The sequence below is a fragment of the Xenopus laevis genome, chromosome 1L (assembly GCF_017654675.1).
Source record: "Xenopus laevis strain J_2021 chromosome 1L, Xenopus_laevis_v10.1, whole genome shotgun sequence".
NCBI classification, from domain to species: domain Eukaryota; kingdom Metazoa; phylum Chordata; class Amphibia; order Anura; family Pipidae; genus Xenopus; species Xenopus laevis.
The window spans coordinates 42852852-42865604 of NC_054371.1; the positions used below are offsets into that span (position 1 = coordinate 42852852).

At 41.1% G+C, this 12753-nt stretch overlaps 1 protein-coding gene across 4 annotated transcripts in view; it reads right to left on the reverse strand.

Annotated features, from left to right (window-relative positions):
* LOC108698560 (rho GTPase-activating protein 7) overlaps positions 1-12753 on the reverse strand; it is a 119216-nt gene that overhangs the window by 21950 nt on the left and 84513 nt on the right. For all 4 annotated transcript variants that reach the window (XM_018230149.2, XM_018230154.2, XM_041589028.1 and 1 more), the window contains exon 2: positions 4086-4157. In XM_018230149.2, coding sequence (XP_018085638.1) covers positions 4086-4157 — 72 coding nt within the window. The remainder of the gene's footprint in view (positions 1-4085; positions 4158-12753) is intronic.

Below are 12753 nucleotides of genomic sequence, written 5' to 3' on the forward strand. Positions count from 1 at the left end.
CAGTGTGTCTTGGCAACAACTAAAGGTTTGAACAGCTGCTTCGGGCTTAGCATGTCAGAAGTAAATTTTAGAGGGGAAAATATGTTAAAAGACCTGTCCATAGCAATTCCAATAAAACGCAACAGAAATTCCACCACTTAAAGCTGATCCATGTTACAAATTATTTCAGCACAATTTTTCCTTCAATAAAATGCTTTTTTACTCAGGAAAATATAGTCTGAGGCCTTGCAGTTGTACAAATGCATTTATGCCCGGTTTTCATAATTTGGAAAACCCAGCAGGCTGTTTTGACCTGGACAGTCCTTCCAAAAATCATGTAGCCTGGGTCAAAACTGGACAGATGGAAACCCTTGCTGGGACTAGTCCCAAACCCATTCCCTTCACACTGGAACAAGGTGATGGATGAATTGGATCCCTCTGTGACAGTTTGGAAATGCCGACTATCATAGTTTCTTCTCCATCTGTGGAATCATGTATGTGTTTGGAATCATGTATGTGTTTGGTAAAAAAAATTATTTTTTGGACATCAATTCAGCTTATTAAAAAAAAACTGGAGGTATATTTTCCTGGGAGAAATGTCTGAATTGCTAACGCCATACTAAAATCCTGAGATCTATTGCAATCACCATGCCAGGACAATTCAAAACTCAACAGGAAACTAAAGAAAGAGGACCAAAAAAATGTCTTTCCTTGGAACAGAGCTTTTCTTTCAGAGATATATATACTGTGTTCTTGGAACGGTACGTAACAGGTTTCAGTTTGTAATTGGTACCTCTCCTGCGCCTGTGGGGCATAAATAACTAGAAGGCAATAGGGGATATAGCTCAAAATGATGATTCTTATGAACAGGGCTAACTGCACAATGGTTGTATTCACAAAACAGATGTAAACTGGACTCTGCGGTAGTAACCCGCAACTAATCAACATTGTGTTTAGACTAGTTTTTCTGCAGAAGACCAACAGAGCCAACTGTGGGTTGGATTCTACATTGGCTCTTTGTCCACCCTCCTCCACTCCAAAAGAGGGACAATAGCTCTGTTTCGTGATCAGTGTATACCCTTTGTAGTTGGAAGAGCAATATAAGGGAATTCTAGAAAAATGGGTGTATGTCCAAACTAACAATTTCTCGGATTTCACAGGATCAAAATCCTTTTTGTAGATATGTCTTGACGCCAGAGAATGGGCCAGGAAGACATTATGCATGACTCTGCCGGTGTATTTTAGTTGGCAAAGAAAGCACTAGCACTGCTACTAGTTGTGACAGGTGGTTTTGGGTCTGAAAAGGCATGACTTATTCCATTCATGGATATCACAGGCGGCACAGAGATGTATCAGGTGTTTCCCTACTAGCTGATATAAGCTCTTGGAGAAAGCTCAATGCAACAGTCAGAGTGCTGTCCAGGCTTCTGGTTCGTGACTCACTTATGATTTATCCATTTCTTTCTAATGTTGTTATCTTTCTCCCTGGTGTTAATGGCCCAGCACATTCTCAGTGTGCTTTGGGGGAGCTATGGGTGCTTATTGGGCATGCTCAAGTGGAGAACACTCTATGCATACTTAGAAACACCAAGATGGGGATGGACAAAGACTCCATAAAACTAGGGCCACACAGGGGCCAAAATTAGATTGCTGAACTACACTGGTTGATTTCAGCTCTACCTCGGGCAGTAGCCCAGGTGCACAAGCCATCTGATTATTATGTCTGCGTATTTTAACCTGGAAGTTCTCAAATCTTACGGAGTCTTTGCCAGTAGCTCTATGCATACGCTACAAACTGTTTCTAGCCCAATAGTTCATAGTGCTTTCCCTGTGAATATCAATATATTTATCCAGGGGCTACATACTCCAACAATTTATCCGGTTGCAATGATCCTCACACCCTTTTATGTAGTCTGAAGGCTGTTGGGAATTTAGTTTGTTGCAAGTCGCCATGATAGATTTCTTCAAGGCTCCAGGTGGAGCCGACACTGTACAATATACTATTATTTAAGTGAAATAGCTTCTGACTAATCAAGCATGACACAGTTTGACTCTATTCAGTGTGAACAAGATGCACTAGGTGCAAGAGGAATGAAATTTACTGAACGGTGTGAAATTTGAGAGGCCACAGCTACCAGCGCAACTAAAGCTTAGGTGACCAATGTACCCCCTTCTCTGCGTGATATCATGAAAGGGAATTGATTTTCTTTTATAACTGCTGAATAGCAAATGAAAATAACTACTGTGGAACCTTTCATAGCAAATGACATTCACTGGCTGAAATCTGGAAGAGGAGCCACTCTGTGTGTTGTTTTTGGCACCCTGTAGCCTGCTAACCTCTTCTCAGCATGGAATGTCTCCTGAACATGATTGGCAAGACCCAGTCTTCCTTCTTTCTCAGAAAAGCGCTCTCATTCTTGGGAATCATTTTATATAACATCACCCACACAATTTTTAGCTAGAAAGCAATAAAGAATGTAGGAGCTACTTATACAATTTAAACATTATTATAAGGCTTTATTGAAATAGTGCTGACAACTTCTGCATTGCTTTATCGAGATTATATAATCGTAATTACATATTCCGTGGACTGTTTTATCAGGAGCCAATAACCTGCATGTGATTGGAAGGAGTACCAAAAAAAAGAACAAAAAAACAAAACAAAACATACTATCCTGGGGGAACATACAAAATCCTTGCAGACAGTGACCTATCTGAAATTGAACCTGGGGACTCCACTACAACACGTAAGCAGTGATAACCACTGCACCACCATGTATCAAAATTGGCAAACCCATAACGGCTAGTTCTCTTTGGGGGTAAAGTTTAATAAAAAAAAAACAACAAAGCATGCACTAGGTCTCTTGCAACCAGTCAACAGAATGATTTTAAACAGAAGCCCACAAAATACTATATGCAGAATCTAAGAAATTCCGACTTCTAGGTTTTGCATGGTTTGGAAGAAAACTAATGGGAAACTTGCGTTCACAATCTAGTGAGAAGGAGACCAGGCCCTTTGATTCTTACTCATCCTATCAAAGTAAGAGGAAAACAGTAGCAATGAGACATGCCTGTCTGAAGACTGAAAATAGATAAGAGTTCTATACGCAACCACGAGCAAGCCATTTCAGCAGCAGAGCTACTTGTTACAAGCAACTGGCACTAGAAACCCAGCGAGCCAATAGAAAAAAAGAATACATACATAACAGGGCCTCTCACCAACCACACTCCCAGTATAGCCCGCTACAACATACCAAGTAATAAAAAACATGACTGCCATGTCCGAGCAAATTACTTCTTCACCAAGTTCTCTGAAGGCGACGGCCAACAAGCATTTTATTTCCAGGTATGGAGGAACTGGAGAATGTTGTGGAGTGCGGGTGGTGAAGTTGGGGAGGGGAGAGGGGGTCACTGCAGGGCCCCTATCTTGTATTTAACAATATTAAGAATTATACCGTCCGGTTCTGCAAACAATACAAGTTACCCATTGAGCTAACAGCATGTGAGCATTACAAAAAGCCATTGTGGTAGAGCAGAACTAAAGGTGGCCACAGACGTCACAATTACTATCTTTCTTGGAAAAGATCTTTCTAGGAAAGACTGTTTGTGTCGATACACACGTGTAGAGCTGAATCGTCAGATATACAGGTAGAAACAATAGAATTCTAACTGTATCTGACGATTCAGCACTAACAATGGCCGATGTTTGGGTGCCTTCAAAGATGCCCGATCAAAATTTTCTGGCCAGCCTGACCAATGAGCCGACCGATATACAAGTCTTCTGCTGATATTGGTCGTCTCGTCTCCCACCAAACACACACCGAATATCGGATGAAAATTTGTTGCGTTCAATATTATGTGTGTGTCCATGGCCACAGAGAGTATACTTTCCACTCTTTCTACGGAAGAAATTACAATTGGGGGGCAGCAATTAAACCCTACTTTTTTTTGAAGTATATTCATTGTTTAAGAAAGATAGCCTTTATACAGTATAACTTCTTGAAATCTCTAACTTCGATTGATAGCATGTTAGCAATAATTTACTCAAAAACACATTTGTACCCTCCAATAATATATGTTTATTAAAAAATAATTTTTTGACATACCTTCATAGAGCTGCGCGTACTGTGGGAATCCCGCTGCCCGTAGCCAGTCACATGCTTCCTTGGCCTCTATTTCTGTAAACAAGAAAAAAGGCAAAGACACCCTGCTGTTAGTGATTTGCAGTGCAAGAAGTTCCCCTCATCTCCATGGAAACAAAATTACCATGTAAATATTCGACATTGGGCTATGCAGCCTCCCCACTTGTCATTCAAAGCGGTTCCCTTTCAAATAAAGGATTACTTTCTTCCATTTCCTCTTGATTGTTATTTAATCACAATTAATACACATGGGGGGACCAATCCTACATGCATGCTTAGTTGTTCCTGAATAAGGTGCCCAACAAGGCACCGATAACTATGAAAGGCTTTCCTGGAAAGCAGTATTCATTAAAACAAACACTCTAATCACTTGGCATAAGTGCCCTCTGCAGAGTAAATGGCTGGGAAGGATCTGATTATCCTGCGGCTGCACTTTGAGCCTACGGTACAGAACCAAACACTGACACAATAAAGTTTACAAAAACGTAAAGGTTTCATTCTGAAACGAGCCCCTTTGATATATGCAAATTCTGCAGGGAAATCCTTATAACACAATAATCTGCTCATTAATTAACTACGGGTATGGGATCCATTATCCAGAAGCCAGTTATCCAGGAAGCTCTGATTATGGAAAGGTCATCTCTCATAGACTCCATTTTATCCAAATAATCTAAATCTAAATGATTTCCTAAATAAAACAGTACATTGTACTTGATCCAAACTAAGATATAATTAATCCTTATTGGAGGCAAAATCAGCCTGCTGTGTTTATTTAGTGTTTACATGATATTCTAGTAGACTTAAGGTATGAAGATCCAAATTACGAAAAGACACCTTTTCCTGAAAACTCTAGGTGCCGAGCATTCTGGATAACAGGTCCCATACATGTACTAGAAGCTTTCAATGTATCACCAACATGGTTCCTTGATTTATTACAGTTTAAAATAGTCCTATCTATTTCCCTTTAAATTGGTGAATAGATATTTGCGTGGCGGGGTGGGTACCTATTTGCTGACCAGTTAGATATGGTATAGAAAAGGGATAAGAGAGTTACTATTTGGAATCGAAGAAAAAGGACTGGCACGCAACAGGACCTCAGCTCAGAAAGGGAGCACTGATCTGCCTGCCTATACATGCATTTATGGAATCCACTCTTATTTCCTCAAATATATTCTTTACAGCCCACAGAAACATTTCCTGCTTGGTAGAAGGAAGGACCAGAGCTGGCGCACGTTTACTAAAGAGAACAATATAGTAAGTTAAATGGCTGAGCTGAAGAATGTACAGGATGCATTCCTATGCCAGGATTTAAACTCAATCGGAAGAGGCCCCCAAGAAGCCGGATTCAGGGGATGGCTGAGCTGGATTCCTGTTTTAGCTACTTCAGATAGGTATTTCCTGTTCATAAAGAACCAAAATTAGATTGCAAGCTCCAGAGCCACACTTAAGACTTGTTCTGCAACTGCAACTCTAACTGTCAAGGCACCCATACACGGGCCGATAAAAGCTGCCGACAGACCGACAGACTGTCCCGTGTGTTGGGCCATCCGACGGCCAGATCTCGATTGGGCAGGTAAAAAAATCCAGTCGGATTGCAGCCACATCTGTGCGTGTATGTGGTCCCGTGATCCAACTGCCCATATCGGATGCATTGTGATCTGATCGTTGGGCCCTAGGGCCCATGATCAGATCAGCCTGATATCGCCCACCTCAATGTGGGCATATCGGGGAGAGATCGCCAAACGAGCGGATGGCTACATATATGGCCACCTTAACTCTGCATAGATGGGAAAAAATAAACAAATATCTGGCATAAGCCTGGAGGCAGTGAGGGTAGCAGGCTAGTGTCCTTGCTAGTGTCTAATTTTCAACATTGGCCAATCTACATCACGTAGTAATACAACTCAATATAGACCTTAATCCAGTCATCAGTGTGAATAGATACTATAATATCTCACTGGACCAGACAATAATACAGAGGCACACAGTTCAAGTCTGGAGCATTGCAACACAGCAACTTGTTTATATGAACTACAATAGTGTTTCTGAAGCAAACAGATCAGATTCAACAGTACATGATATATTCATTACTTCAAAACATTCATTTTTTGGTGTTACTCTTCCTTTAAATATTGGTATGTAGAATTCACATTGGGTACCCTAATAAAAAGGATAAAGTTTGACCAGGTATAGTAACATATAGCAGCCAATGAGATGTCTGCTCTCTAACAGTTGACCGGAAGATAACTGGTTTCCATGATTTACTAGACCAAGGCTACCTATGCAGCTTTTAGCCCAATTAGTCATATTTTAAAGTATCCTTTGCTGAAAAGCAATGGTGCAGATAGAGTAAGAAAAGATGGCACCAGTAACAACTAAACACTGTTGGAGGAAATTGTACTTTAGCAACAGTTGTAGGGCTACTGGCTGCATACTCTTATTTCATGAATAATGGGGACCTGCAAAGTCTGTTTTACCCCAGCCACAACAAAAGATAATCCAATTTCCCAATCAGAGCAAAAAAGAAAATGAAAATGACTTTCAATGCATTTTGCATGTAAGAGGAAGAAAACAAAGGCATGTGTAAGTACTTTAGTATCTCTATAGTAATCATTGTACCACTGAGTGGCCAGATATATACAGGATTAGTGTAAGCAATTGAGAAGGAGCACTCTGATGATAACTAAGGCTTTGCGACTCGGTGAAATGCTCTCTATTAAATGAAATGCTCACTGACTCTTTCAGATTTTGCTTAATCAAGCAAACAGGTGGCGAGCAATCAAATTCTCAATGTTTATCCAGCCCTGACTGCATTCAACCTTCTTGATGGGCCAGAACAAAAAGGCTTCATTAGGCACAATTGACTAGACAATTTTACCACCTACCCAGACTAGATACTATTGCTACCCCACTTTAGTAGGCCCAGTCATGTATTCTTGTAGCTAGCAAGTTAAAGCACACAGGCTCTCTAACATCTGACCCCATGCATTGAACTCTTAGAATATTTCATAATGGCCGGGTCAAGGGCACCCAACTTGCACGTCTATAGAATCTCTATAGAATCGTACAAAAGGTCCTCATCTGGAATGTTGACACTCTTAACCCCACAGGTCTAATTAGTGAAATCTTGCAGAATGGAAAATGTTTCAACTTTTTACAGAGCCTTTCACGAGCCCTCTGCATTAATCTCGTCCCACTGTGGCATCAATAATTTACACACTGATAATGTAATTGGGAGAACAAGGGGGATGCATGTGTGTGAAAGACCCTATTGACTGACAAGTGTTTATAGAATGGGCCTTCTGGTGTTTACTCCTCCTAAAGTCATAGTTCCACATGGAATCCAGCACGTAGGACATGCAAAACACTGCTTGCAAAAGTTTAACGGGCCTATTCTGTATTCTAATGAAACTCAAAAAAAAAATGGCCAGCCTCTGGAAATTAATTTAGGCCATTTCCAGTGCACATGAAAAGACCCATTAAACAAAAAAAAAAATCACAACAAAACAGGAAAGATAAATCTAAAGAATGGTTCTGTGGAGAGCGGCCAAGGCCTGGAGAAAGAAAGCCTCTCCGGTTACATCTGAACAAATAGGAAACGCTGCTCACATTAGCTGCTCATGTAGCGTCTGCTCCAGAAAATGGCATTTTAATAAAATCAGAATTAGGCAGCCGCATGAGATATTTCCCATAAAGTTTAGGAGGTTATAGATTTGATGTAGTTTGGTATTTTCTTTTTATCCGGGTCTGGAAAATCAATTTTAAGAAATCCTTATCATTTTCTAATGTGTTTCCGGCTTAATATTATGCCTTGGGGCAGAAAGTGAGAAGTGCAATACAAAACAGCTTCCTCCAGCTTGCTGATTATATATAGTGAATAAAGTACCCCCTCTTGTAAAATATAAGGATATTATAAGTTACCACGGGGTTTCATGACCATATAAAAACACGAGGCCAAAGGCCGAGTATTTTTATACAGGTCACAGAACTCCGAGGTAACTATATCCTCATATTTTGCAACAGGGGGTACTTTATTTATTATAATACACAAATTTCAGTGAGTCATGCGACAGAAATGACATCAGAACTCAACGTTTATAACTAATGACATCAGAACTCACCGTTTATAAGGATATCATTTACAAGATTCATAGCTTTTGTGCATTATAACCTTATAATACACAAGAGCCACGAATATTCTGTAAATTATATCCTTATAAACGGTGCTTAGTGATGTCATTGGTAATAATCAGAGCTTAGTGATGTAATTTCTGTCACATGACTCACTGAAACTTGTGTATTATAATAAATAAAGTACCCCCTGTTGCAAAATATGAGATATTAGAAGTCACCTCTGAATTCCATGGCCTTCTGCCTCATGTTTTTATATGGTCATGAAACTCCTATATATACACACACTCACTCTCTCACTCTCTCTAACCCAAGTTTCATTTGTCTTTGTATTAAGCCAGAGGAACAAGAGCCATCACACCATCAAGCAGATGGCCTCCCACCTTTCAGATCTCAGACACCCTCATAGTCATCTTGGCTCCTTGGAACAGCAGGGGCAACTCTGCTTATCAGTCTGACTGGCTCAGGCCAGGATACTTGCTTTGCCAGCTGCTTTGAAGATGAACAGAACCACTGCTGTTTAATATCAGCTAAGCTCCCCAGGTGCTTGAACTCTACTGCTAAAATTCTCACCAGTAGAATACACCAGCCTCTCGCATCAACAGAGGAAGAATGAAAGCACCAATTAGTCCACTTTAGGTAGCCCTGCAGTAGGAAAAAATACCATGGTATATATATATATATATCACAATCAGAAGGGGAATTGGCTCAAGATAAAACAGACTATAGTGTGTGAATGTGAAAGGGACAGATCCACTTGTTTGGCGATTTCGCCAAACAAGCGGATCTCTCCCCGATATGCCCCGATATGAGGTGGGCGATATCGGGCCCTAAGGCCCAACAATCGGATCAGAATGGAGGCGATATGGGCGGTGGGATCACGGGATTGCATCTACGAACAGATGCGGCCACGATCCGACAGGATTTCTTACCCTGCCCGATCTGCAGCTGGCTGACTTTCGGCCAAATATCAATGGGGGACGCCCGCTGGACGGCCCCACACTTGGGCCAATAAGTTGCCGACTCAGTCTGTTGGCAGCTTTTATCGGCCCATCTATGGGGGCCTTTAGATCGTAAAGCTGGCCATAGACACAAAGATAAAGTTGTACGAATCTTTAATTTGTGGGATTTTCAGTCCCATAATTTTTCGTGGCTTGGCAATCGGTCGTTTAGTGTTGGACAGGTTAGAAGATTTCTGTCAGCTACGAATAATATCTCTGCCTCCCTGATGATATCAATGGGTGACTGTCACTAATATTTGTCAGTCATAACTTTTGTCTGTGAACTAATGGCCAGAACATAGTCTGATTTCTTCTTTTTACTACACAATTGTTGTTCAGACATAAGGCTCTATCTGCACATCTATAGCCGGCTTTAGGCTAGGGTCAGAAATCAGCCTGCAGAAATCCACAGGCTGATTTCAGCCCCCCGACACAAGGCTTCCGGGCGCGAGCAGACGCAGCTAGGGTAATTAGGACCCTAGCAACCAGATGGCTGAAAATGCAAACTGGAGAGATGCTGAATAAAAAGCTAAATAACTCAAAAACCACAAATAATAAAAATGAAAACCAAATGCAAATTGAATATCACTCACTACATCATACTAAAAGTTATTTATATGTGAACAACCCCTTTAAGTAGACAAAAGACAACTAGAGTTTTAAGATGGCCTAATGCAATAAAAAGAAGTTTGCCCAGGAGCAGTAACCCATAGCAACCAATAAGTAAATGCTACCTGTTGATGGGCTGATATGGGTTACTGCTACTTTTGGGGGGTATTTTAGCAGCTATCTGCTTACTAGGGTCCAATCTACCCCAGGTAGTGTTTATGAATGGGAGAGTGTGCTTCTGAAGGTTATGGAATACCTCCGTGATCGCTACTATATGGCACAATACAGGCATACAGAACATTACACAGATATTGAAAGAGTCCCAGAGGGGTCTGTAGCAATAATAAAGAACAAGAATATAGGCCGAATGCCTCATTGCAGGCAATGAAACTGCTAAGTATCACGAGGAAAGAGTTTGGGTGCGGCTGGCCGGTCCAACAGAAAAGCATGGAAAGTCAAGGAAGTAAAAGGAGCCCTAGAAGGAAAAAGCATTCGGTTTTACACAAGCTCCCCGAAAGCTGGAAAATAACTTCATGTGCATCACTGACTCCGGCTATATACCAAACTGACATTCCCAGATCTACACAGGCATCTCCAGCAAGACCGTACGTGTATAGTGGAAAGGCAGCATCATACTACATATACATACCTACAGACCTCGGGAAATTCACATACCTTAGCACAGCAGCTCTGCTCAATGAACAGTAACAGATACATCTTAAAGCAAGAGTAAGCCTCAATTTTATTGCAGGGATATGTTTAAAGCATAACAAAACTACAGTTGGAAAATGGAGTTGGATGGTTCTGGGAGTAATAAGAGAACACTCAAGTCTGCAAAAGGATATAGGCGGTTTTATTAGCAGTATTCTGATGGAACTGACTGTTATGCATATGAGCATACTGTGTCTGCAACTTTTCCCATGGAATAATCACAGAGGCCCCTGTGGTTTTGGTTCACACAGGTGATTGCTTTCTCACAACAGGTCATTGGTATTTTCAAGGAACCATCAGCTGCATGTGTCAGAGCCCTGGACATTCCCATAGTATAGACAGGGCTGTATAAATAAAGGGACTATAAACAAACATGTCTATTGTGGCAGGGAGACTTACACAAGGCTGCGGTGGTTATACTGTGCTTGAGCCATTACCTTGAAGAAACATACCGTAGATAACAATGTATAATATTTACTATTTAACTTGTTATATAATTTATAATATGTTATAACAGCACCATGCGAGACACCCCTGACTATCCGACCTCTGCCAGATTCCCCCATAGAGCCCAGTCGTCTCTCCATGATCAAAGGTGGGAGATGAGCTGCAACCCTTTTTTTAGAATCTAGGCTAGTGCTATCAATTTATTTACATGTGGGAGTATAAAGAAACCAGTAAGACAGTAAACACCAGGCAGTGCACCTATTATCCGCTGATAAAAGGCCAGTGCATGAGCAGTGTCAATGAGACTGCATCAATGAATACAACTCATTATTGTTGGTGAAAAGCTGGAAGTCATTCATTTGTAACATAGATGTCTGTGCTGGCTATGAATGATACAAGTGTGAGATTCGCTATAATCCGCCCTCCTTTATTTATCAGATGCCTTCAGTCCAGCCCCACAAGGTCTGTCCCTGTTGATGCAAAGTGACTGGCCAGACAGAGAGGAGCCAGGTGTTGGGGCTTCTGTGCTTCCTGATGGGGGACCAGCGCTTCCAGCTAATGACTAAACTTGAATTAATGACAGAGATAAGCAGCACAAGTCATATAGTTAATGAGCTCCTGGATCGTGTGAACTGAAGTCTTTAATAAATCTGTTAAACACAGACATTCCACAAATATTACCAAGCTATCCATTTTAAAAAGTAATATTTACACAAACTCAAAAACATTTACTTGTAATCTCCATTAAAACATTAACATACGCAAGTGCTGACGGATCAACTGCCAGATGTTCGCCTGCAGTGGATTATGGCCTACAGAACTCATAGTTTGTCCTACTTGTATACACAAATATTTATATTATTAAGATAATCGAGAGCTGCCATGTTAATAGGGTAAGGGCACACCTGGTGATTCGGGGAGATTTAGTCACTGGCGACTAATCGCCTCTTCTTTGGGGCGACTAATCTCCGTGAGAGGTTTCCCCGTGTTCCGCCGGCTGGCATGGCACACGCGGCACTTCGTATTCCGAAGTCACCCGAAGTTTCCTCGTGAGGCAACTTCGGAAAACGAAGCACCGCGTGTGCCATGCCACAGGCGGTTTTTCAGTATAGCCAGCGGAGGACGGGGGGAAGCTGTTCGGGGAGATTAGTTGCCCCAAAGAATAGGAGATTAGTCGACAGGCAACTAAATCTCCCCGAATCGCCAGGTGTGTCCTTGCTCTGCAGATAAAATTAGATATCTTCAGCAGCGAACTCCCCCTCCCCCCAAAGGCTACATTATTACAGGTATGGGACCTCTTATACAGAATGATCAGGACCTGGGGCTTTGGATCTTCATACCATAAGTCTATTAAAAAATCATTTACAGATTAAATAAACCCAATAGGCAGGTTTTGCTTCCAATAAGGATTAATTATATCTTAGTTTGGATCAAGTTTAAGGTATTATTTTATGATTACAGCGAAAGTGGATGAAATTTGGGTCCGTTTGGAAACGACTATTGTATGGAAGTTAGTTCTTAAGAGTATCTGTACTGTACTCAGCAAGGGAAGCCATATACAAATATGTGATAGTCATTGGCACTGAAAACAAAAGGTTATATACTGTATAAGGTATATCTGCACTTAAATGTCAGAGAACAAACAGGTTGTGCTAAATAATATATTAAATAGGAACAAGGTATTTTGTTATGGGTGAATCAACACATAAAGAGAGACATGGATTCCTACCAAA